The sequence below is a fragment of the Pristis pectinata genome, chromosome 32 (genome assembly GCF_009764475.1).
Source record: "Pristis pectinata isolate sPriPec2 chromosome 32, sPriPec2.1.pri, whole genome shotgun sequence".
Classification (NCBI taxonomy): Eukaryota; Metazoa; Chordata; class Chondrichthyes; order Rhinopristiformes; family Pristidae; genus Pristis; species Pristis pectinata.
The window spans coordinates 21,166,615-21,192,979 of record NC_067436.1 but is presented as its reverse complement, the minus strand read 5'-3'; the positions used below and the strand labels follow the sequence as shown (position 1 = coordinate 21,192,979).

At 44.3% G+C, this 26,365-nt stretch overlaps 1 protein-coding gene across 7 annotated transcripts in view; it reads right to left on the bottom strand.

Moving 5' to 3' along the window:
* The window catches only part of tjp1a (tight junction protein 1a), a 127,782-nt gene that overhangs the window by 6,075 nt on the left and 95,342 nt on the right, over positions 1 to 26,365 (bottom strand). For 4 of the 7 annotated variants that reach the window (XM_052042449.1, XM_052042454.1, XM_052042451.1 and 1 more), the window contains 7 exons: positions 24,423 to 25,295; positions 18,465 to 18,565; positions 17,025 to 17,243; positions 8,290 to 8,444; positions 6,164 to 6,620; positions 2,682 to 2,899; positions 1,572 to 1,715 (listed from right to left, as the gene is read on the bottom strand). In XM_052042449.1, the coding sequence (XP_051898409.1) occupies positions 1,572 to 1,715; positions 2,682 to 2,899; positions 6,164 to 6,620; positions 8,290 to 8,444; positions 17,025 to 17,243; positions 18,465 to 18,565; positions 24,423 to 25,295 (2,167 nt within the window). The remainder of the gene's footprint in view (positions 1 to 1,571; positions 1,716 to 2,681; positions 2,900 to 6,163; positions 6,621 to 8,289; positions 8,445 to 17,024; positions 17,244 to 18,464; positions 18,566 to 24,422; positions 25,296 to 26,365) is intronic. The other 3 variants (XM_052042455.1, XM_052042450.1, XM_052042453.1) reach the window with 2 other exon arrangements.

The following is a 26,365-nucleotide window of genomic DNA, read 5'->3' as shown; positions in this document are numbered from 1 at the left end:
AGAGAGAGGTGGGGGGAGAGAGAGAGAGAGAGGTGGGGGGGAGAGAGAGAGAGGTGGGGGGAGAGAGAGAGAGGTGGGGGGGAGAGAGAGAGAGGTGGGGGGGAGAGAGAGAGAGAGGTGGGGGGGAGAGAGAGAGAGGTGGGGGGAGAGAGAGAGAGAGGTGGGGGGAGAGAGAGAGAGGTGGGGGGGAGAGAGAGAGAGGTGGGGGGAGAGAGAGAGAGAGGTGGGGGGGAGAGAGAGAGAGAGGTGGGGGGAGAGAGAGAGAGAGAGAGAGGTGGGGGGGAGAGAGAGAGAGAGAGAGAGGTGGGGGGGAGAGAGAGAGAGGTGGGGGGAGAGAGAGAGAGAGAGAGAGGTGGGGGGGAGAGAGAGAGAGAGGTGGGGGGGAGAGAGAGAGAGAGGTGGGGGGGAGAGAGAGAGAGAGAGGGGGGGGGGAGAGAGAGAGAGAGAGGTGGGGGGAGAGAGAGAGAGAGAGGTGGGGGGGAGAGAGAGAGAGAGGTGGGGGGGAGAGAGAGAGGGGGGGGGGAGAGAGAGAGAGAGGTGGGGGGAGAGAGAGAGAGAGAGAGGTGGGGGGGAGAGAGAGAGAGAGGTGGGGGGGGAGAGAGAGAGAGAGGTGGGGGGGAGAGAGAGAGAGAGGTGGGGGGGAGAGAGAGAGGTGGGGGGGAGAGAGAGAGAGGTGGGGGGGAGAGAGAGAGAGGTGGGGGGGAGAGAGAGAGAGGTGGGGGGAGGAGAGAGAGAGAGGTGGGGGGGGAGAGAGAGAGAGGTGGGGGGGAGAGAGAGAGAGAGGTGGGGGGGAGAGAGAGAGAGGTGGGGGGGAGAGAGAGAGAGGTGGGGGGGAGAGAGAGAGAGGTGGGGGGAGAGAGAGAGAGAGGTGGGGGGAGAGAGAGAGAGAGGTGGGGGGAGAGAGAGAGAGAGGTGGGGGGGAGAGAGAGAGAGAGGTGGGGGGGAGAGAGAGAGAGGTGGGGGGGAGAGAGAGAGAGAGGTGGGGGGGAGAGAGAGAGAGGTGGGGGGGAGAGAGAGAGAGGTGGGGGGAGAGAGAGAGAGGGGGGGGGGAGAGAGAGAGAGGTGGGGGGGAGAGAGAGAGAGGTGGGGGGGAGAGAGAGAGAGAGAGGTGGGGGGGAGAGAGAGAGAGAGGTGGGGGGAGAGAGAGAGAGGTGGGGGGAGAGAGGGAGAGAGAGAGAGAGGTGGGGGGAGAGAGGGAGAGAGAGAGAGAGGTGGGGGGAGAGAGGGAGAGAGAGAGAGAGAGAGGTGGGGGGGAGAGAGAGAGAGAGAGAGGTGGGGGGGAGAGAGAGAGAGAGGTGGGGGGGAGAGAGAGAGAGAGGTGGGGGGAGAGAGAGAGAGAGAGAGGTGGGGGGAGAGAGAGAGAGAGAGAGAGAGGTGGGGGGGAGAGAGAGAGAGAGAGGTGGGGGGGAGAGAGAGAGAGAGAGGTGGGGGGGAGAGAGAGAGAGAGAGGTGGGGGGGAGAGAGAGAGAGAGAGGTGGGGGAGTGAGAGAGAGAGAGGTGGGGGAGAGAGAGAGAGAGAGCCAAAAAGGGAAGAGGGGATACTGGGAGGAGAAAAAGCGAGGGAAGCATACCCGACGAGGAGTCAGAGGATTTTAGAGCAAAAGACCAACCATCTGGAGTCATAGACGCACAATGAGGCAGCCGCAGCTCCACAGGCTTCAGGAACTTCAAGCCGTGGGGTCCACACATTACCAGCGGGCTCAGAAGTGTTTCACCTAAATAGAGTAGAAAGGACAATTAGCACAGCTGAACTGGCACAGAACACAATGGCCCAAATCCAAAATAAACAGTGAAGTACAGTGAGGTTATGCACATCAGAGGCACTGGGAGAGGGAGATAATGTGACAGTGACATTACTGAAACATTTGCAACCACGTTCAGCTGAAGTGCCCAGTGATGATCCATCTCAGCTCCCCAAGTTGCCCAATATCTCCTTCCTTTTTCCTCCTGCCTCCATACCTTTGACCCATCCCCCCGGTGGATCTGTTCTCCCCTCCTCCTGCCTATCACCATCTCTTACCTGCATCTACCTATCACCACCTTGTGCCCACCCCGCCTCCCCTCTTTTGTCTACCTATCACTGCTCTGCTTTTCCCTCCTATATATTGGGCTTCCCCTTTCCTATTTTCAGTCCTGAAGGGTCCTGACCCAAAATGTTGACTGCCTGCTTTACTCCACGGGTGCTGCCTGGCCTGCTGAGTTCCTCCAGCATCTTGATGTTTTTTCATTTCATAATCAAGTGTTCAGCAATTTGATTCAAGCTACAAGGACGTGGCTGAGAGCTCTAGATACAGTGAATGCTATGAGTCCAGACAAAAGTCCAGATGTATGCAGTACTGAAGACTTGTGCTCCAAAACCTCCCTCCCCTCTAGTACAAGACCAGCACCCATCCAACAACATGGAAAGCTACAGTGGAAAGAGTGATGTCTGATACCGAAAAATCAGGACATCTGGTTCATACTAATCTATTAGATTTTGATAGTTGCCAGTGCTATTGGAATATTCCTAAAGCAGCTCAACAAATTGCTTTATCTTTGATTACACTGTCTGTCAAATAACCCAAAGATAGTGATAGAAGAGCAAGCTTTAAGAAACTGCTGAGTTACTTCAAATTGTTCAAGACAGGGCACAAGGTGTTAAAGATTAGTTAACTATCTCAAGGAGGGAAGTGGGTCCAAACCTTTCTCCTTGTCCAGAGGAGGGAGGATGCTGTTATCTCTGCAAACCTTGAAGTAGATTTCCTGCTCCACACCCTCAGAAATGGCTCCCTTTGGAATGATGATGCTAACACCAGTCTCAACAGAACTCAGCACGCCACCATTGCTGTCAAAAATTCCACGGGCTGTTGCCACCACTGTGTGCCCATCATCATCGTCGTCATCTTCTAATGCACTGGGACTGAGAGAGTGCAAGTCGGTCAGTTCCACAACTTACCAGTCAATCACCACAAACAGTTACCAGATTTTCTAGAACAGTCACCATATAGAGAGAAGATGCATTATTTGTATTTTAGTGACACAGTCAGTTCTGTGAAGTCATTGACCTTTTCTCTCGCTACGGATGCTGCCCAACCAGATTATTTTCAACATTTACAGTATTTTGCTTTTGGATGTGGGCTTAACTTGTCCTTTGTTGCTGCTCACTCAGTATAGTGGGGTACAGGGCCAGTGAACAGTGAGAGCAAACTAATATTGGGATGGGGCAGGTTCCATAGAATTTTTGAAGTCCCCCTTCAGCCCGACAAAAGGGGAAGGAATAATAATACAACTTAGATAGGCCAATGATGGTGGGGACATTTTCAGGCAATAATCCAGTATGGTATTTATTCACACCTGGGTTGCTGTGGATTAAATCAGTGAAAGCCAGCACACATTTGAGTGTGACAGATTGATGAAGGTAGCACAGCTCATCTGTATTCTGCCTTTAAGTACTGCCTAAAAGACTTCAGCAGAAATGAAACCTGTGGATTGAAAGAAACCGTGGCACTATGGAAACAAGACTGGCTGAAGGGCTAAAGGAGGTTGATGGACTTTCATGGGAGAAGACCAAAATTTTGAATCCAAGTTGCCACTTTCCCAAGAATTTGGGACTGCACAGCTGTACAGTATGCCTACCTTCATCAATTGAGACATTAAAGTATAAAAGTTGGGAAGTCATGTTGCAACTGTATAAAACTTTGGTTAGGCCACATTTGAGGTATTGTGTGAAGTTCTGGTCACCACACTATAGGAAGGGTGTGGAGGCTTCAGAGAGGGTGCAGAAGAGACTTGCCAGGATAGTGACTGGATTTGAGTGTTTTCCCTATCAGGAGAGGTTGAACAAACTTGGATTGTTTTCTCTGGAATGTTGAGACGGAAGGGCAACCTGATAGCAGTATATAAAATTATGAGAGGCATAGATAGGGTGGATAATTTTCCCCAGGGTGGAAATGTCAAAAACTAATGGTAATAGGTCTAAAGGTGGAGGGGGATTTGGGGTGGGGGGGGGGGGTGAAGAGAGGAAAAGAGTTTAAAGACACTTGAGGCAATTTTTAAACAAATATAAACAGAGTGGTAGATCCTCAAACGTGCTGCCAGGGCAGGTGGTAGAGACAGGTACTATCGTAATGTTTACGAGGCATTTAGACAGGCAGGGAAGAGGGATACGGACCATGTGCAGGCAGATGGGAGTAGTTTAATTTGGCATTCAGGGCAGTGTGGCTGAAGGCCCTGTTCCATCACCAGATGGTCAGGCAGGGCCTGGTCAAAAGGTCCCATCAAAAGCCTTGTAGCCTATGTCAAATGCACGGCATTCAACCTCTACTTGCTACTAGATCCAGAAATTCTAATTGTTGATGAGACGCAACCTTTTCTTAAGCTATGTTAAACATTCTTGATTAATCTCTGACCTCATAACTGAATACAGTTTGTTAGAATGGATTCAAGTAATTTGCACATTAACTAGTAGGCCGTACTATTTTGTTTATTCCTTCCTCCCTCTTCAAACAACAGTACAACATCAGCAGTCTTCCATCCTCGACATTCACTCCTGTAGCCAGGGAGGACTGGTGAGCAATTTCCTCTCGATTCTTTTAACTGCCTGGCATATACTTTCTTCAGGCCTGATAAGTTATTTACTTCCAAGGATAATACTGCACCTTATACTTCCCTTTTTGCTAAGTTTATTCCATTCAATATTTTGCTTGGACTACAATACTATCAACCTCTCTTTTGGGAAGAGTTGCAAAATATTAAGAACTTTACCAAATCCTCTGCCTCCGCATAAAGATTACTCATTTGGTTCCTAATAGGCCCCATCCTTTCGTCCATTAGGTTCTTTGGCTTTGAGTACTAATGAAACAATTCTTTGATTTTACATGCCAATACTTCTTTGTTCCCCTCTTTGCTTTTGTAATTATTCTTTTAATGTTTATACATATCTCAACGTTCTTTCCTGGTCCAACCACGCAGACGCCACGGCCAAGAAAGCTCACCACCGCCTCTACTTCCTCAGGGGGCTAAAGAAATTCTGTTTGTCCCCTTTGATTCTCACCAACTTTATCGATACACCATAGAAAGCATCCTATCTGGATGCATCACAGCTTGGCATAGCAACTGCTCTGACCAGCACCACAACAAACTGCAGAGAGTTGTGGGCACAGCTCAGCACATCACAGAAACCAGCCTCCCCCCCCATGGACTCTTGTCTACCTCTCGCTGCCTTGGTGAAGCGAGCAGCATAATCAAAGACCCCACCCACCCGGGTCATTCTCTCTCCTCTCCCATCAGACAGATACAGGATGAGGGCACGTACCACCCGGCTCAAGGGCAGCTTCTATCCACAGTCATGAGACTATTGAATGGTTCCCTTATACGATGAGATGGACTCTTGACCTTGTAGCTTATTGTCTACCTGCAATGCACTTCCCTGTAGCTATGAGACATTACTCTGTATTCTATTGTTTTTACCCTGTACCACCTTAATGCACTCTGCACTACCTCAATGCACTGTGTAATGAATTGATCTGAACAAACTGTATGCAAGACAAGTTTTTCATTGTACCTCAGTACAAGTGACAATAATAACCCAGTACCAAAACCAAAATTAAGGTCTCAGCATCTCACACAACCTTACCCATGCTGCCATCAAAGCCCTCTGGATTTGGCAGTTCCACATGTTTTTACCCTGAAGCCCTTGGATCTCCTCAGGAAATGCCTCTCATTGCTTTGTTAGTGATTTACTTTCAACTACCTTGTTTCATCTGCAATTTTACTAAGTAATTTCTCAATCTCGTAAAAATTGGCCACATCCTAATTTAAAATCCGTATCTCACTTGCGCTCCTTTTGAGATGTTACAAACCCATGATGTCCTCCAGTTCACTTAGAAGGTTAATCCCCAAAATCCCTCCACCTGCATTCTTCATTTGATATGCAAGATTGAAATTTAAGCCTGATCTGAATTTCCATGCAAGTAACCAATAGACAACTGAAAGAAAACGGTTAATTATTTCTTGAAATACTCCTTTTCTAGTGATGTGCTGAAGCCAGGTATTTCAACAGTGGAGTCCACCTAATGACCCAAAACTTTAATATGGACACTACAGCAAAAATCCTGAGGTTCCATCAAAAGACTTTCAAACGCTTGAGAGCACTCAATCCTTCATGTGAATTGAACCCACTTACCTTACAGGAACAGCTTTAGGGACAGCATGGATATTATTTGCCTGATATTTGGGTCTGTGGTCTGATGGTCTGGGGAATGTGTCAGTGCCACTGTCGAAGTCTGGAGGCTGTGGAGAGCTGTGTGCTTTCACCAAGGGCTCAGGTTTGGGCTGTAGCTGAGGTTCACTCGGCAGGAGGTTGTGATCAAATTTTGGACTCTCAAATTTGCGTTCAAAGGGCCGTGCAGCACTTGTGTATGGCTTCGGGGCAAAGCGGTTATACGCTGTGGCAGCTTGTTTCTGGGGCTGCTCCATTCCATTCACAGGGGCCCTTTCTGAAACTGGGAAATTTTTCTGAAGATAATAATTTGAATGAACAGTTTCCTCTCGAGCAGTAGGTCTCAAAGCCTGGGGTTTACTTTGAGGTATTTCTGGCTTCATTTGTAGGACACTGGGTATATCCTGTGGCATTGAGCTCACTGCAAAGAAGAGCAAAAAAAGGGCTTAGTAAACCACAGCTCATGAAGAATCAAAATGATAATGCATAGGAGGCCATTCAGCCTCTCGTGCCTGTGCTAACTCTCTCCCCACTGGCATTTCAAGCTGCTCACTGGTGAGTGCTGGACAAACATACCCACACAGCTAAAGTCCCCTAACATCTCAACTATCAAATCGTCACAGCCCATCCTCAAGATCTCACCAACATTCTAAGCACTGGCACTTTGTGGTGAGTGAACTCGAGTACGTTTATCAAAGTCTTGCACCAATTTTTATTTATATTAAAGTCACGCAGCAAGTGGTGAAAGATTATTTAGTTTTATTCATAATTTTAATTGCAAGGATTGTGTACAAGCAATCACATGAGTGAGTAAAACATAAGGCAGGTATAGACAGCTGGTACTGAGGGAGTCTCTTGAGGAATATAGAATGTGTAGGAGAGAATTTAAAGAAATCAGGAAGGCAAAAAAAAATTAACCATGAAATATCCTTGGCAAGATCGAGAATTCCAATACATTCTGTTAGTATATCAGGAGCAAGAGCATAGCAAGGAAAAGTGTGGGTTCCCTGAGGGGATGTGAAGCCAAGCAAGGATCTAAGTGAATACTTCTCATCTGTATTCAAAGGAGAAATGTGGAAGATAGAGAATTAAAGGAGGGCTACGTGGATAATCTGAAGCAAGTCAGTATTAAGAAGGTGGAGGTGTTACATGTCATGGAACACACAAGGGTTGATAAATCCCCAGGACTGGATGAGATCTATCTCAAGTTGCAATGGGAAGTAAGCAGATTGCTGGGACCCTGACAGATTTTTTTTAAACAAATCACAGGAGACTGCACATGCTGGAATCTGGAGCAACAAACTATCTGCGGTAGGAACTCAGTGGATCAAGCAGCATCAGCAGTTAACAATTCTTCTCCCCCACTGCCCACACGCAGATGCTGGTCAAGCCACCAAGTTCCTCCAGCAGAGATTTTTGCATCTTTGTTAACCACAGGTGAAGTTCCGGAAGATTGGAGGAGAGCTAAATTTATTTCTTTATTTAAGAGCAGCAGGAATAAGCCAAGTAACTGCAGACCAGTGAACCTTACATCAGTGGTAGGTAAATTATTGGAGAAAATACCAAGGGATAGCATTTATATACATTTTTGAAAGGCAGGGATAGTTAGCATGACTTTGTGTGGGCAAATCCTCTTTGATCAAGTTTCTTTTTGAGGAAGATTAAAAAGTGAGGAATCTCATTTATGCTTGAGAGTTTTTGCCACAGAGGAAAGACTTGCAGTTTTATAGCACTTTTCACAACTTCAGGGGTGTCTCTGAAGATGCCTCACAATTGTAATTTGCACAAAGCAAGATCCCATCTCCTTTCACTGGCTGTGAAGTGATTTGTGATACCCAACACCCAGTAAGTTATCTTACAAGTTTGCTCTTTCCTGTGTATTTTAACATATCGTTTGTTGAAACAACACAACTGAAGCATCAATAGTGGGTTTGTAATTTCAACTATTAAGTTAATTCTGCAAGTTTGCATTGTGTTTCAAACACAGCGAATAAAAAGGCACTCAACATTAGATAAGCAGCTATTGGCTGTGTTGGTACTTTGAAGCACAGACCCAACACATTCAAAAACATGGAGAACCACAACTCTACCTTCAGATGGAGAAGCCTTGGGATGCACTGAAGAGTTCAAACTCAGTTGAGGAGGTCCATAACGTGACTGAAGGCCAGGCAACTGGGATGCAGAATCATATCTCTTCTCAGTGTTGCTGGGTTTGACCACATGGTCAAAGTCTGCTGGTGTACTCCTGTAAATAACAATACATCTCTTAGAAAAGTACACAAAGTATACTTCAGAAACAAAATGGTATGTGCCAACATTAAAAATGTGCTAATACCTACATCCAGCAATGTGGTGCAGTTCATTCAACACACAACTGAACACAGTCATGAATCCAACAAAAATGGCCATAGCTCTGCATAAGATGCATTCAATGAGGCTTTTGAGAAAGCATTATAATTGATTAGGGGTAATGCAAAAATTTTCCCAGCACAATGCACGACCCTGTCCATTATATTATGAGACTGGACTTGGGACATCTTGGCACATTTAAAGCATCATTGTTTGGGCCATTTATAAAAACGTTTGTCAAGGTGCCGTGTGTGAATCAACTGTCTATTGGCAAAAAACAAGCGGAGCTGAATCAGACTGAATTGCTAATAAGTACACACAGGATAAAGAACCTTCACAATTTCAATGACTGCATTTGTTCTACATTCATGGCTTTGTCCTTTACTCCTCAAACAGGACCAAGCAAAAGCTCAATTCATGCAAAGCAAACAACCAGTGGTACCAATGAATCTCACCATTTCAGGCGCCTTCTAAAGCTTTCACTTGTGTACAAGCCAACAACTGTGTGCAACAGTTCAAATAAAAACAACGAAAAATCAATAAATAGCACACTCACTGTTCTGGCTGCAACATTAAAACCAACATGAGTATGCACTGCCGGAGGGGCAGCAGCACTCAACCTTTTGCTAATTTCAAGTGAAGTAAACAAACTTTCAGACTACAAAAGTACAAATCTTTTGACTGGTGAATAGGGGACAGGATATAGCCATGAGTGAAAGGGCACCCTAATTCTCTCCTGACCAACCTGCTGTGATTTCATTTGTGAATAGATTGTTTTTAAAGACACATCCACTTAATGAACACAGTTTAATGTAGGACTCAAGTCAATCTGTTCTCACCAGAACAAACATGCCTACTGCAGCCCATCACATTAGCTAGTGGTCATTCAAAAATGAGAATCAGAGGAGAGTTTATAGGCTACAAGACAGAATGCATTACAGCAAAAGTGGGGGAATGAGACTGATGGGATTGCTGAGTGACAGCATACACTCCATGGGTTGAATTCTGGGTGGCATGCTGACACAACAAGTGGAGAAGCTGCCTCAACTGCTCCAGGACCGGGGTTCAACCCTGACTTCCGATGCTGACAGCATGATGTTTGCAAGTTCTCAATGAGTTTCCTCCGGTTTTCTCCCAATGACGTAGGGTTTGGAGGTTATTTGGCCACTGTAAATTACCCCAATTGTGTAGCTGAGTGGTAGAACCTCCTGGCTAGTGACTGGAATGCGAGAATTATGAAAGGGATGAGCATGGTATAATCTGAATAGGCGCTTGATGGCATGGATTCAGTGGGCCGAGGGGCCTGTTCTAGTTAAATCGTTGATATAATTAGAGCTCCTTCCCCTGAATACATTTAATATCTCATACCTGCACCTCACGCAAGCATCACCACCTCCGAAGCCCATACAAGCCACTCTCCACTAAGCTACTTAACACTGGTGTGCTATTATGATGCTGGAGGAACTCAGCAGGCCAGGCAGCATCCGTAGAGAAAAGCAAGCACTCAACGTTTCAAGTCAGGAACCTTCTTCAGTCCTGAGGAAGGGTCCTGACCTGAAACGTTGACCATCTGCTTTTCTCCACAGATGCTGCCTGGCCTGCTGAGTTCCTCCAGCATCGTGTTTTTCATTTAGATTCCAGCATCTGCAGTCCTTGGTTTTACTGGTGTGCTGCTCATCACTGCAGAGATCAACCCATTCTATTGGGAATAAAATCTATACTAGAGCTCTTAAACCAAGTCAGATAACATAAATGATCAAACAATTCTGGAGAAACCTACAGATCACTTAGTAATGACAAGATCAAGCTTCTGCATAGAACTGTTGAGCTATTACTTTGAATTCAAGTCTACAATTTCCAATCATCTGATTAATTTCAAAAAGGTGTACATTGTCCATGTTATGAAAAGGGCAAATTACCACCCTGCCCACCCAAACCCACTTCCAAGTGTTCCTCCACCCCCCCCAAACATGCGGTCCTTGCCGGCAGCATCCTCCACCACAGATCCCTCCCCCAACAATGCATGCTCCCAGCAGCAGCCCCTTTCCTCCAGTCACCCTTTGGTGCCTCCAAAAGGAATTCAGAGTCTCCTCCTGCAGTGCTCTCAGCACCAAATTTATCAGTTCACTCAGCATGTTACAAAGATTCAGATGTTTTTTCATTCTGCAGTCCCAAATCCTGTTGAACAATGTCAAGTCTAAACTGGCACCCACAGAAAATCTACAAGCACAGTTGACAGACCATTTTTAGAAGTTTCTTTTTTTTTTTAAAAATCTACTCCTTTTGAGATATGGAGGTCACTGGCAAGGTCACCATTTACTTCCCAATCGCCCTCAAGGTGATGGTGAACCAATTTCTTGAACCACTGGTGGTCGTTAGAATGAAAGTAATCCCACAGTGCTGTTGGGTAGCGAATTCCAGGATTTAGACCCAGTAACAAAGAATGAGCAATATCTTTCCAAATCAGGTGGCATTACTCGATGGGGGAAGCTGTAGGTTCCCATGAGCCCCTGCTCATCCTTCTTCATTAGTCGAGATCATAGAGAGAGGCTGTCCTGGATAGCCATGGTGCACTGATGGAGGAAGGGGTGTTTATGCTGGTGGCTGGGGTGCCATCAATGTGCTGCTTTGTCCTGTTGGTATAAACTTCTAGAGGGTAATCCAGGCAATCACCCAGACAAGTAGAAAGTTTTCTATAACACTCGTGATCTGCAGAGGAAAAGCTTTGTGCTATCAGGAGTTAAGTCACTCCCAGGACGATATCCAGCCTCTGACCCATTCTAGCAGCTGCAATATTTATATGGCTGGTCTAGATGAGTTTCTGGCCTCCCACACCTCAGCTTGTTGATAATTAGGGGGCCAGGTGATGGTAATGCCATTGAATACCAAGAGGAGGTAGTTAGACTCCCTCTTGTTGAAGATAACATTTATGCCTCAAAAGTGCCAGCCAATGGTTATTTGTCACTTATCAGCTCATGGCTGAATGTTGTTCAGGTTTGGCTGCATGCACTGTTTCTGGTATTGGTTTGTTATTGTCATTTGTACCAAGATACAGTGAAAAACTTATCTTGCATACCGATTGTACAGATCAATTCATTACATAGTACAGAGTGTATTGAGGTAGTACAGGTAAAAACAATAACAGTAAAGTGTCACAGCTACAGAGAAAGTGAAGTGCAATAAGGTGCAAGGTCACAAAAAGGTAGATCATGAGGTCAGAGTCCATCTCATCGTATACGGGAACCGTTCAATAGTCTTATCACAGTGGGGTAGAAGCTGTCCTTGTCTGGTGGTACATGCCCTCAGGCTCCTGTATCTTCTACCCGATGGAAGAGGAGAGGAGGGAATGAGCAGGGTGGGTGGGGTCTTTGGTTATGCTGGCTGCTTCACCTAGACAGCGAGAGGTAAAGACAGAGTCCAAGGAGAGGAGGCTGATGTCCGTGATGCACTGGGCTGTGTCCACAACTCTCTGCAATTTCTTGCAGTCCTGGGCAGAGCAGTTGCTGTACCAAGCCATGATACATCCAGATAGGATGCTTTCTATGGTGCATCGATAAAAGTTGGAGAGAGTCAAAAGGGGACAAACAGTACTTCTTTAGCCTCCTGAGGAAGTAGAGGCATTGGTGAGCTTTCTTGGCCGTGGGATCTACGTGATTTGACCAGGACAGGCTGTTGGTGATGTTCACTCCCAGGAACTTGAAGCTCTCAACCTCAACACCATTGATGTAGACAGGTGCATGTACACCACCCCCTTTCCTGAAGTCAATGACCAGCTCTTTTGTTTTGTCGACATTGAGGGAAAGGTTGTTGTCATGACACCATTCTACTAAGCTCTCTATCTCCTTCCTGTACTCTGACTCATCACTGTTTGAGATACAACCTACAACGGTGGTATCATCTGCAAACTTGTAGATGGAGTTAGAGCAGAATCTGGCCACACAGTCATGAGTGTATAGGGAGTAGAGGGCTGAGGACGCAGCCTTGAAGGGTACCAGTGTTGAGAATAATCGTGCCGGAGGTATTGCTGCCAATCCTCACTGATTGCGGTCTGTTGGTTAGAAAGTCAAGGATCCAGTTACAGAGGGAGGTGTTGAGTCCTAGGTCTCGGAGTTTGGTGACAAGTTTGTTTGGGATTATTGTACTGAAGGCAGAGCTGTAGTCAATAAACAATTGTCTAAAGTAGGTGTCTTTACTGTCCAGATGCTCCAGAACTGAGTGGAGGGCCAGGGAGATGGCGTCCGCCATCTTGTGCCGAGTTTCTTGTGCTGAGTTGAGAATATAACTAGAATTTGTGCAATCAGCAAACACCCCACCTCCACATTATACGAAAGCTCCATGACCTTCTCCGTGGTACAATTACAATTTTGAAAATACATTTGGACAGGTACATAGATAGGAAATGTTTAGGGGGACATGGTCCAAACACAGTCAAATGGAACTAGCTCAAGTAGACAACTTGGTCACCAAGGATGAGTTGGGCCAAAGGGCCCGATTCTGTGCTGTATAACTCTATTATGCAATAAGGGTCATTGATGAATTAGCAGAAGTGATTGGGTTTGTGAGGAATTCCAGCGACATCCTGACACCATAACCAAGGATTGGAATGGTTGACGTCCAACAACCATAGCCATCTTTCTTTTTGCAAGGTTGGACTCCAGCCATCGGAAATGTTTCCCTTTGATGCCCACTGATTTCAGTTTTAATTAGGTTCCTTGATACCACACACCATCAAATGCTGTCGATGTCAAAGGGAGTAACTCTCATTTCACCTCTGGAATTTGTTGGTTCATATTTAAACCAAGGCTGTAATGGGGTCTGGTGCCAAGTGGTCCTGGTAAAACCCAAACTGCTAAAGAATTAGGTTTCTCCAGAACTACTGAACTAATCATTTATGTTACCCAACTTTAATCTGAGAGCTCTCGTATGGATTTTATTCCCAGTTTTTGGAGGATAAGTAGTGCTTGATAGCACTGCCTCTCTTACTTTGTGTATTTGAATCTTTGAAAGAATCATCAGCAACTTGCACTGTATTTTCTGTACAGTGGAGGACAAGCCCAGCTCAGGTGGCTAGAACATCAGAGACGGGGAATATTAGTTCTTACAAGACATTTAAAATTAGAAGACACTGGGAGTGTTGGAGCCACAACAAAATCATTTACAGAACAAAAAGAGATACTTCATTGAAAGTTTTGACGAACAGTCATAAATCTTTCCCCAAATAATCTACACCCAACAGAAATGAGCAAATCCTGCAGTAGGATTCAGTACGGCAAAGCACTACATTAATGCCCATTGACTGGCTGATAGGTTCCTTCACAAATTGAATTTTGGGCAGCCTCAGTTCTAAGCAGTCATCATTCACTGAACACAGCAGTACAGCACAGGAACAGGCCTTTCGGCCCACCACGTTGTGCTGAACTAATTAAACTAGTAATTACACTCCTAACTAAACTAATTCCTTCTGCCTACACAATATCCATATCCCTCCATTCTCTGCACATTCATATGCCCATCTAACAGCCTCTTAAATATTTCTATTGTATTTGCCTCCACTACCACCCCTGGCAGTGCATTCCAGGCACCCAGCACACTGTGCAGAAACAAAACATGCCTGACACATCTCCTTTGAACTTTCCCCATCTCACCTAAAATGCATGCCCTCTAGTTTTAGATACTTCGACCCTGGGAGAAAGATACTGACTGTCTACTCTGTGCCCCTCAGTCTTATAAACTTCGATCAAGTCTCCCCTCAGTCTCTGCCACTCCAGAGAAAACCACCCAAGTTTGTCCAACCTCTCTACAGCACATGGCCTCTAATCCAGGCAGCATCCTGGTAAACCTCTTCTGTACCCTCTCCAAAGCCTCCACATTCTTCGTATAATTAGGTGACCAGAAATGAATGCAATACTCTAGATGCGGCCTAACCAGAGTTTATAAAGCTGCAACATAACTTTCTGACTCAAACTCAATACCTTGACTAATTAAGGCAAGTACACCTTCACCTCACCACCCTATCACTCTGTGCGGCCACTTTCAGGGAGCTATGGACTTGCATCCAAAGACCCCTCTGTACATCAACAACATTAAGGGTCTTGCAATTAACAGTGTACTGTTCCTTTACATTTGATCTCCCAAAGTGCAATTTGGCCAGATTAAATGCTATCTGCCATTTCTCTGCCCACATCTGCAACTAATCCACAACCTGTAGTATCCTTTGGCACTCTTCTACACTATCCACAATACCACCAATCTTTGTATCACCTGCAAACTTACTAACCCACCCATTCACATTTTCATCCAAGTCATTTATATACATCACAACAGCAGGAGGTCCCAATAAGACCCCTGTGAAATACCACTAGTCACAGACCTCCAGCCAGAACAAGACCCATCTTCTTCCATGGGCAAGCCAATTCAGAATCCAAACAGCAAAGTCACCATGGATCCCATGCATCTTAATCCTCTGGATAAGCCTACCATCAGGGACCTCATTAAACACCTTACTAAAATCCACATAGACAACATTTAGAGCTCTACCTTCATCACCTCCTTGAAAAACTCAATCAAGTTAGTAAGATGTGACTTGCCCTGCACAAGCCATGCTGACTGTCCATAATTAGGCCATGGTTTAAACCAAAAATGCTCATAAATCTTATCCCTAAGAATCCTCTCCAGTAACTTCGCTACCACTGACATGAGATTCACTAGTCTATAGTTTCCAGGATTATCCCCATTTCCTTTCTTAAATAATGGAACATTAGCTGTTCACCAGTCCTCCGGAACCTCACCTGTAGCTAGAAAGGACACAAAGATCTTGGTCAAGGTCCCTGCATCTCATCTCTTGCCTCTCAACACTACCTCTATCTCAAAATGCCCTAGCAAATTAGCACACTTCACACTGATCTCACAATCCTCCATGTCCTTCTCCTTGGTAAATACTGATGCAAAGTACTCATTAAGGATCTCGCCCACATTCTCCACCTCCAAGCACATGTTCCCTCCTTTATCCTTCAGTGGTCCTAACCTCTCCCTAGTTATCCTCTTGCTCTTGATGTATGTATGGAATGCCTTGGGATTCTCTTTAATTCTACTTGCGAAGAAATTTTCATGACACTTCCTGGCTCTTCTGTTCTAGCTTCTTTACAATCCTTAAAGGCTGTGTTTAATTTCAGCTTCCTAAACCTTATGTATGCTTCCTTTTCCTTCTTGACTAAATTCACCAACTCTCTTATCATCATCCAAGGTTCCCTGACCTTGCCATCCTTGTCCTTCCTTCTAACTGTAACATGCCTGTTCTGTACTGTGTAGTTAGTCATTAAACACCCTCCACTTGTCAAATGTGGACTTGCCTAAAAACAGCTGTTCTCAATTAACTCTCCCTAGTTCCTGCCTAATGCTCTCATAATTTGCCTCGCTCCAATTTAATACTCTCCTGCAAGATCCATACTTATCCTTATTCATAGCCATCTTAAAACTTGAGTTGTGACCACTGTTCCCCAAATGTTATCCCACTGAATGGTCAGTTAACTGGCCAGGCTTATTTCCCAACACCAGGTCCAGAATGGCTCTTCGTCTAGTTGGACTATCTAGTTGTTGATTTAAGGAGCCTTCCTGGATGCACCTAACACATTCTGCTCCACCCAAACCTCTTGCACTAAGGAGGTCCTCGTCTATATTAGGGAAGTTGACGTCACCCATGACAAAACTCTGCTGATTTTATACTTTTCCTTAATCTGCCTGATAGTTGTTCCTCAAAGTCCCAGTAGCTACTGGGGTTCTGTAGTATAATCCCAGAGTGATTGCACTTTTCTTATTTTTGAGTTCTACCCATATGGACTCAGTGGATGGGCCCGTGTCCCGAGTGCAGCTGCGATATTGTCCCTGAATAATAGTGAAGCCCCTCCCCTCCCCCCCACACACTTTTTACCTCCCTATCTTTTCTAAAGAATCAAAACCCTGTAACATTAAGCATCCAGTCTTGTCTCTCTCTCAACCAAGCCTCTAATGGCCACAACATCATAGTTCTACGTACTGATCCATGCTCTAAGTTTACCACCCTTACTCTTAATATTCCTAGCATTAAATTAAACACCTCAACCTGTCCATCCCATCATGTCTATTATCTTGCTCCTGCCTGTCCTTCTTTACAGACTTACTGACCATGACATCTACCTTCCTCCCAATCCCTCCACTTTCTGACCTGATGCTCTGGTTCCCATACCCCTGCTATCCATTGAATCAATTGTCCACTTTACAGCAGTCCACCAATAACAGTGAAAGGGGCATGTCTGATGTACATCTCTACAGTCAAGCCACTGAAATAGCAGTGAAGAACTCAATCCATAATCTTTACCCTGGTCAGAAATATCTCAACTGTATCTGCAGTCACTGCAACTGTAGATGTCAGGACCAGACTGAGGAAATCTGATAGCATCCTCCAATAATTTCAGCCTCTACTTTTCCAGCTTCTGCTTACCTAGACAGGTATCCAGGGTAGTTGGGCTGAAGTGTAAACTCTGATGATTTTGGTGGTTCAGGGAAGCTGCTGGGAGGGAGCTGAGTTACAGGCTTCAGATCTACGTTTCTGCGGCCAAAATAAGACAATTGCTTCCGATAATCTTCCTCATCCTCATCTGCACTGTAGTTGTTTGTTCGTGGCGCTTCTTCTAGAATTTTCACTTGAGGTTCAGGGCTCCTGCAGGAAAAGAAAGTCAATTACCGTATGATTCAAATATAATACATTAAAGATAATCCCATCACGAAATAAAAGAGCTGTATTTATGTTCAGCCTAAATTGGGTTGTAATCTGACAACAAACCCTTACAGTAAGAATAGAATGAGAAACTAAAATGTGTTGGTGTTCAGGGGGACTTGTTGTCCTTGTACACAAATCACTGAAGATTTGCATGCAGGTACAACATTCAAAAGGCCTTAATTGGAAGGGGATTTGAGCATAACAGCAAAAACATCTTATTTCAATAATACAGGGTGCTGGTGAGGGTGCATTTGGAATATTGCTTACAAGTCTAGTCTTCCTACCCAAAAAAGGAGTTACTTGCAAGTGATCTGACTGATACTCAAGTTTAGTGCAATACAAGGTGATTTCACTGAAATATACAAAGGTCAAGCAGGTGTGTTGGTGTTTCCTCTGGCTTGGGGATCCATAACCAGGCATCATGGTCAATAACGGATCAGCCCTTCAGGATGGAGCAGAAGAAATATCACCCAGAGGACAACAATCTTTGGAATTACCTGATAGTTGGAGGTGGAATCATTGAGTATACTAAATAGATTTTTAGATGCTAGGGGAATGAGTTAAGGATTTAGTGCAGGAAAGTGGCACCAAGTTAAAAGATAACCATTACTTTACTGAATGGCAGAATAGACACAAGGGGAGGAATGGACTACTGCTCCCTTTATGTCAGTGTTAGACATTTCATTCAGTACAAATATTTGAATTGTACACTGTACTCAAAACTTAATATTTTATTGAATCAGGGAGCCACAGTAAGTGGGAGTACCAACCACAGCTTTGGGCTGCTCCAAATGAGAAATGCAAATAGTACCAGCATCTTCAAATAGAGGCAAAAACAGCTACCACAGGTTGTGGCGATCGGCTGCAATTTTAGCCAAGACCTCCCAACCAGACACATCTTGTTTTAACATCTGAATCTGTTCAATACCAAAGCATGGACAGAACCTTCAGGTACTCAGTTTCCATTTAGGCAGTAGTAATATGGTCACTGAAAAGCCAGGAACAGAACAGTCCCAGCATCTTAGATGCAGGACAGAGAATCCCAGAATAGGAGGTTTATATGGAAAAGACCAAAGGCCAAGAATATGGAGATGGTCAGATCATTCCTGTCCTTTCAGCAAGATAACTTCATCAACCAAAGATTAAATACAACAGCTGTACCTATATACATGCGGAGGCTTTTCCTGCTCTGGTGTTGGCTGAAAGACCAGTTTGGAAGCGGAGACCGGAACTAATACAGGCTTAGGAGCTACTTCAGGAGACTGAAATGAGACAAATTTAAATGGCATTGAGCATCGCTGGAATCACATTTTCAACATCTGCATTAATTTAACATTTCATTTACTACCCCCAAAAGTCAAGCCACACACAGCATGATATACAAAGTTGAGAAATAGGTGTTTCAAGTGGCAACTATTTATCAAGAGAATGAGTTTAACCATACAACTCCTGCAGAAGGTACCGGTTATTAACCACTACAAAAAAGAACAACAGCAACATATATTGTGCAATCAACAGTGCACAGGTGCGAGGTGCATTTTGGAAAGTCAAATCAAGTTAGGACCCTCAGTGAATAGCAGGGCCCCAGGGAGTGTTGTGGAACAGAGGGATCTTGGAGTACAAGTACATGGTTCCCTGAAAGTGGAGTCATAGGTAGACAGGGTGGTGAAGGCGGCTTTTGGCATGCTGGCCTTCTTCAGTCAGGGCATTAAGTTGAGAGGTCATGGTGTGGTTGGACACGATATTGGTGAGGCTGCACTTGGGAGTATTGTGTTCAATTTTGGTTGAACACAATACTCTGGTTTGGTCTTCTATAAGAAAGATGTTATTAAACTAGAAAAAATGCAGAAAAGATTTACAAGGACGTTGTCATTTTGAGGGACTGAGTTACAGGGAGAGGTTGGACAGGCTAGGACTTTATTTCTTAGAACATAGGAGACTAAAAGGTGATCTTACAGAGGTGTACAAAACCATGAGGGGCATAGATAGGGTGAATGCACTCAGTCTTTTTCCCAGGGTTGGGAGAAATCAAGAACTAGAGGGCACAGGTTTAAGGTGAGAGGGGAAAAAGGAACTTGAGAGGCACTTTTTCTTTTTTGCACAAAAGGGTGGTATGTGGAATGAGCTGCCAGAGCAAGTGATTGAGGCAGGTACAATAACAATTACTTTTAAAAGACAGTTGGACAAGTACGTGGATTGGAAAGGCTTAAAAGGATATGGGCCAAATGCTGGTAAATGGGTCTAGCTTGAATGGGGCATCTTGGTCAACATGGGCCCGTTAAGCTGAAGGGCCCGTTTCCGTACTGTGTAACTATGAACAGGTGAAATTATTTGCAATTATACAACAGCAATGATGATTCGGCTAAACAATAAGACAGTTGAAAACAGTCTATCACCAGAGTGACAAATCTCCAGTGCAGTCAATGGATCTGACATCACCATTGGGAACACAGCTCAAACAGCAGAGAACAAGTTTTCCCGAATGGAAACTGACCAAATCAAACCATTTGACATTGATCAAAAAGTAAACAATTTTGTTTTGAAATATTTTAGCTCAAAAGGCCTGTGACAATGCAATTTAGTACAAGTATAAAGGAGGTAAATCTCGGGACTTGTGGGAGTTTCACTGAACAGGACTCTAAAAAGAGGCACACTTGCAAATTGTTGGTTAATAATTGATTGGCTAATTAGCAGCAGCCAATAAAAATAATCAGGGTCAAGCAGAATGGCCATTTTGGAGTGGTCAGTGTTTGAGTGGGGCCTTGACAACAACAACCCTATTGGGAGTATTCTATAGGCCCCCAATAACCATCAGGACACTGAGGAGCAGATAAGTAAGCAGATTTTGGAAAGGTGCAAAAAAAAAATTAGCAGGGTCATCATGGGGAACTTCCCTAATATTGATAGGCAGCTCCTTAGTGCAAAAGGTTTAGATGGGGCAGAATTTGTTAGGCATGCCCAGGAAGGATTCCTGACACAGTATATGGACAGGCCGACTAAAGGAGAGACCACACTGGATCTAGCAGTAGGCAATGAACCTGGTCAGGTGACACACCTCTGTGGATGAGCATTTCGGAGATAGTGACCACAACTCTGACCCTTAGCATACCCACGGACAAGGATAAGAGCAGACAATATGGGCTCCTTTTTTAATTGGAGGAGGAGGGGTAATTACACTGGTATTAGGCAGGAACTTAGAAGTACAAATTGGGAACAGATGTTCTCAGGGAAATGCACTAAAGAAATGTGGAGGTTACTTAGGGAACACTTTCATGGGGTTCTGGATAGGTTTGTCCCACTGAGACAGGGAGACTATGGTAAGTAAAGGAACCATGGTTGACAAGAGAGAAGGAATATTTAGTCAAGAGGAAGGAGGAAGCATACTTACAGGTCAGGAAGCAAAAGTCAGGCAGGGCTCTTGAGAATTAAGGTAACCAGGAAGGAGCTTAAGAAGGGACTTAGAAGAGCTAGAAGGGGGCATGAGAAGCTTTTGGCGAGTAGAATTAAGGAAAACACCAAGGCATTCTACACATACATGAAGAAGTGCTTTGAGAGGTTGGTCATGGCTCGCATCAACTCCAGCCTACCAGACAACCTGGACCCATTGCAATTCACCTATCACTGAAACAGGTCTACAGCAGATGCTATCTCCCTGCCCCTACACTCAGCTCTGGAGCATCTGGACAGTAAAGACACCTATGTTAGACTATTGTTTATTGACTACAGCTCTGCCTTCAATACAATAATCCCAAGCAAGCTTGTCACCAAACTCAAGACCTAGGACTCAACGCCTCCCTCCGCAACTGGATCCTTGACTTTCTAACAAACAGACCGCAATCAGTGAGGATAGGCAGCAATACCTCCAGCACAATTATTCTCAACACTGGTGCCCCACAAGGCTGCATCCTCAGCCCTCTACTCCCTATACACTCATGACTGTGGCCAGATTCTGCTCTAACTCCATCTACAAGTTTGCAGATGATATCACCATTGTAGCCAGCATCTTCAAACAGCAAGGAGTCGGAGTACAGCAAGGAGATAGAGAGCTTAGTGGAATGGTGTCATGATAACAACCTTTCCCACAATGTCAACAAAACAAGAGCTGGTCATTGACTTCAGGAAAGGGGGTGGTGTACATGTACCTATCTACATCAATGGTGCCAAGGTCAAGAGGGTTGAGAGCTTCAAGTTCCTGGGAGTGAACATCACCAACAGTCTGTCCTGGTCAAATCATGTAGATGCCACGGCCAAGAAAGCTCACCAGCGCTTCTACTTCCTCAGGAGGCTAAACAAATTCTGTTTGTCCCCTCTGACACTCACCAACTTTTATTGACATACTATAGAAAGCATCCTATCTGGACGTATCACAGCTTGGTACGGCAACTGCTCTGCCAGACTTAAGGACAGCTTCTACCCCACTGTGATAAGACTATTGAATGGTTCCTTTATACAATGAGGTGGACTATGACCTCACGATCTATCTTGTTGTGACCTTGCATCTTATTGCACTGCACTCTCTGTAGCTGTGACACCTTACTCTGTACTGTTACTATTTTTACCTGTACTACATCAATGTACTTTGTACTAACTCAATGTAACTGCACTGTGTAATGAATTGACCTGTACAATTGGTTTGTAAGACAAGCTTTTCACTGTACCTCGGTACAAGTGACAATAATAAACCAATACCAATACCAAGAGGAGGATGACAAGAGTGAGGGTAAGACCATTCAGAGATAAAGGGGGAAACATGAGCCTGGAGGCGGAGGAGGTAGGGGAGATCCTTAATGAATACTTCGCTTCTGTGTTCACCAGGGTGAATGTGAGATCAGTGCAGAACAGGTTAATGTGCTGGAGCATGTTGAGGTTAAGAAAGAGGCACTGTCAGAGCTTCTGAAAACATTAAGATAGATAAGTCCCTCGGGCCAGACAGGATATACCTCAGGTTACTATGGGAAGCGAGGGAAGAGATTGCTGGCCATTGACGATATTTGCGTCCTCCATGGCTGCAAGAGTGATACCAGAGGATTGGAGGATGGCAAATGCTGTTCTCTTGTTCAAGAAAGGTAATAAGGATAATCACAGGAATTCTAGACCAGTTAGTCTTACATCAGTGGAGGTCAAACTATTGGAGAGGATGCTTAGGGACAGGATTTATGAGCATTTGGAGAAGCATAGTCTTATTAGGGATAATCAGCATAGCTTTGGATGAGCATGTCATGCCTCACAAGCCTAAATGAGTTTATCAAGGACGTAACGAAACAAATTGAAGGTAAGTGGTGGATGTGGTGTATATGGACTTCAGTAAGGTGTTTGACAAGGTTTACCATGGTAGGCTCATCCAGAAAAATCACGAGGCATGGGATCCACGGAGACTTGGCTGCGCGGTTTCAGAATTGGCTTGCCCACAGAAGGCAGAGGGTGGTAGTAGATGGAGAGTATTCTGCTGGAAGACAGTGACTAGCGGCATTCCACAGGGATCTGTTCTGGAACCCCTGCTCGTGATTTTTATAAATGACTTAGATGAGGAAGTGGAAGGATGGGTTAGTAAGTTTGCAGATAACAAAAGTTGGAGATGTGGCAGATAGTGTAGAAGATTGTCATAGGTTACAACAGGACATAGACAGGATGCAGAGTTAGGCAGGGAAGTGGCAGATGGAGTTCAATCCAGACACTTTGGAAGATCGAACTTAAGGTGGAGTACAAGGTTAATGGCAGGTTTCTTAGCAGTGTGGAGGAACAGAGGGATCTTGGGGTCCAAGTCCATAGATCCCTCAAAGTTGCTTTGATAGGATGGTTAAGAAGGTGTATGGTGTCCTGGCCTTCAGTTGTTGGGGGATTGAGTTCAAGAGCTGTGAAGTTATGTTGCAGTTCTATAAAACTCTGGTTAGATCACACTTGGAGTATTATGTTCAGTTCTGGTCACCTCATTATAGGAAGGATGTGGAAGCTTTAGAGGGGGTGCAGAGGAGATTTACCAGGATGATGCCTGGATTAGAGAACAAATGTCTTATGAGGAAAGGTTGCGTGAGCTAGGGCTTTTCTCTTTGGAGCGATGCAAGATGAGAGCTGGACTTGATAGGGGTGCAAAAGATTATGAGGGACGTAGATACAGTGGATAGCCAGCACCTTTTCCCCAGGACGGCAATGGCCAATACCAGAGGACATCAATTTAAGGTCAGAGGAGGAAAGTTTAGGGGAGATGTCAGAAGTAGTTTTTTTTTTTGAAACAGTGGTGGGTGCCTGGAAACACACTGCCAGGGATGGTGGCAGAGGCTGATACAATAGGGACATTTAAGAGACTTACTGTAGATAGGCACATGGATGTAAGAAAAATAGAGAATTATGGGCTGTGTAGGAGGGAAGGGTTAGACTGATTATAAGAGTAGGTTTATATAGGTCAGAACAACATGGGCTGAAGGGCCCATACTGTGCTGTACTACTCTATGTTCGTCAGAAAATGTTAGGAATATGTAGATATGTCAGTTTTGAAAAATAGGAAGACATTCCATCAGCCTCTTTCCCCAGATCAGCCTGTTGTTCCAGGTGCTGTCAGATTTGCTCTAATGTATACAAAAAAGGTTCTTTTGATTTTGTTCCAAATTCTAGCATTTACGGAATAATGGATCATTTAATAATGCACTCAGCCAATAGGCATGCTCTTCAGAAATCCAACACCAAAACTAGATCAGTCAAAGCAGCAGGCTTGAAAAAACTATTTCACCTAACCAGTGAAACCCACTTTTGTACAAATACTTGATGTGAAAATGTCAGGAAAAGTCACGTTTATGGCATTTAACACATTTAAAAATATAGATAAAATAACTTACCCCAAAGAAAGTGGTCAGTACATCAAAATGTAATCATCTGAAATTTTTAGATACAGCAGTGGTGTAGTCTGCCAAAATGCTTTAAAATAGTAGCCGGGGATGAGTTACATTAACAATGTCCCCTCATACTGAATCCTTACGGCAATATTGGGTATAAAATCAAATGAGGGTAGAAATTAGTGCAAACATTCCAGCTTACCTTAAAAAGGTCTAAAGCTCATCTTTAACACCATGGTACCCACCAAAAGCAGTGTAAACAATACTGCATAAAATAAATTTTAAAACCTACCCTTAGTGGTGCCATTTCAGTTGGGTCCTTGCTCTTCATTGAAGAAGATTTCTTGCTTTCAAAGAGTTTTACCCGGGTGAGAACTGATTGGGGCTTCATTGCTGGATCCACGTCATCCTCCACCTGTGGTTTTCCTGGTGGTGGAGGGTGTGGTTTACTGACAGAATGTAGGGATTCAGCAGGTTTAGTGTGAGGAGGTGGAGGAGGAGGAAAGGAGGCATCCGTGTTATGGACCATTTCAAACTGCCGGGGGAGGGAGTTGTAGCCTTGAGATGGGCCCTGGTCATAGGTCCGGACTTGGGGGTCAAAATACTGTTGCTGAGGTTCTGGAGATCTGGGGGCTGGTGGGTGAAAAACCTGTGGACCACGTTCATATCGAGGACGAGGATCAAAGCCATGAAGGTGTGGATCACTGAACTGCGGCTGAGGTGGCTTGTAATTTTTAAGTGGCTTATCATAACGTGGCAGTCTGTTCTCGTGGCTTGAAGGTGGTGGCTCTTCGTGATGTGGTTGGTAGGCACGATCTGGATAATGTTCTTGATGCTTTGGCTCATGGTCTTGTGGATCCTGGTCCTGAAAGTAAGGAGGTTGGTATGGAGTGTGTTTTTCATTATAATGTGGCCACTTGTCATTGTAACTGGGCAGATTTTCATCATAATGCAAACCAGAACCATAACTTGGAGGAACCTGCTCGTATTTTGCTTGCGATTCGTGTCTGTAAGGTTGCTCCTCAAAATGCTGCTGTTGCTCATGTCCTCTGTTTTGCTGTGGAGGTTCTTTATCAGTTCTCAGTACAGAATGGTTGCCTCCTGGCTGCATGATGTCATAATTGTGCCCTGGAAGTTCATCATTGTACAAGTCCTTCTGGTATATCTACACAACAAAAAGGATCAAACTCTGTAGCAGTATGCAAGTATTTGTGCAAAAAAACAAAACATATGACTGGAAATACACAGCGGCCCCATCACCACCTGCAGAACAGAAAACTGAACATGGACTCGAAATCCTTTGTCTAAACATAAGATCCAACTGCAGATCCAGAATCAATATTACACAGCATCTTTGCACAGGTGGATAGGCCTCTGTGTGCTTCCATCCTTTTCTATTCTCAATTCCAATATTTGCATTTTTATTGTTGAATTTTTAACTTGCTTCCTACAAGTTATTTTGCCAATGAAACAAGATTGGCTTCAATTGCACTTTAATTTGGCTGGTAAGTTTATTAGGTAACATGGACATGTTTTAAGATGTACCTTAGGAATTACTGGATTGAAAAAGAGATTGATATGCTGGAATATGAATTTCAGAGTGGAAACTCACGGCTGACATGATCAAAAAGGAAAATGAAATGAAATTTCAGCTCCCAAACCAGCAAATTCTATGTTCTAAATTATAGATGAATTTCAACTGGTTAGTATACAAAACATAGCAGTGAATTGCATCCAAATCTGGTCCAGAATGTACTGGGAAATGAGGATTGAAAAGTTCTTTGGAAACTATCTATTTGATATCTGGCCCTCTCAAAGTTCTGGCCTGATCACTATGATGATGAATTAAGCTAAGCCTGCTTGTGGGGAGAATAAATTGTCACTTACCTTTTAAGACGTTAACATTGATGACTGCCCATAGCTGATTATAATTATAGTCTTTACACAAAAAGCAAGAGAAAATACTATCCCAAGTATTAGACTAAAAAGCCATCTAATATATGTTAGATGTATGAATTTATCAGATTAACAATTAAGCAGGCAAAACTGCCTTTTTGTTTTCAAAGAAAGCTTTGAATTGGTGCAATTTCTTTCTTTAATACGTATATATACACTATCAAAAAGTGAAAGAGGAAACTGACCTCTTCACAACAAATTTTCCTATCTAAACAGTGGCCACCTACACGAGGGAACATGAACAACTATTCTGAGATCTCAAGGTAGCGGAAAGGCTTG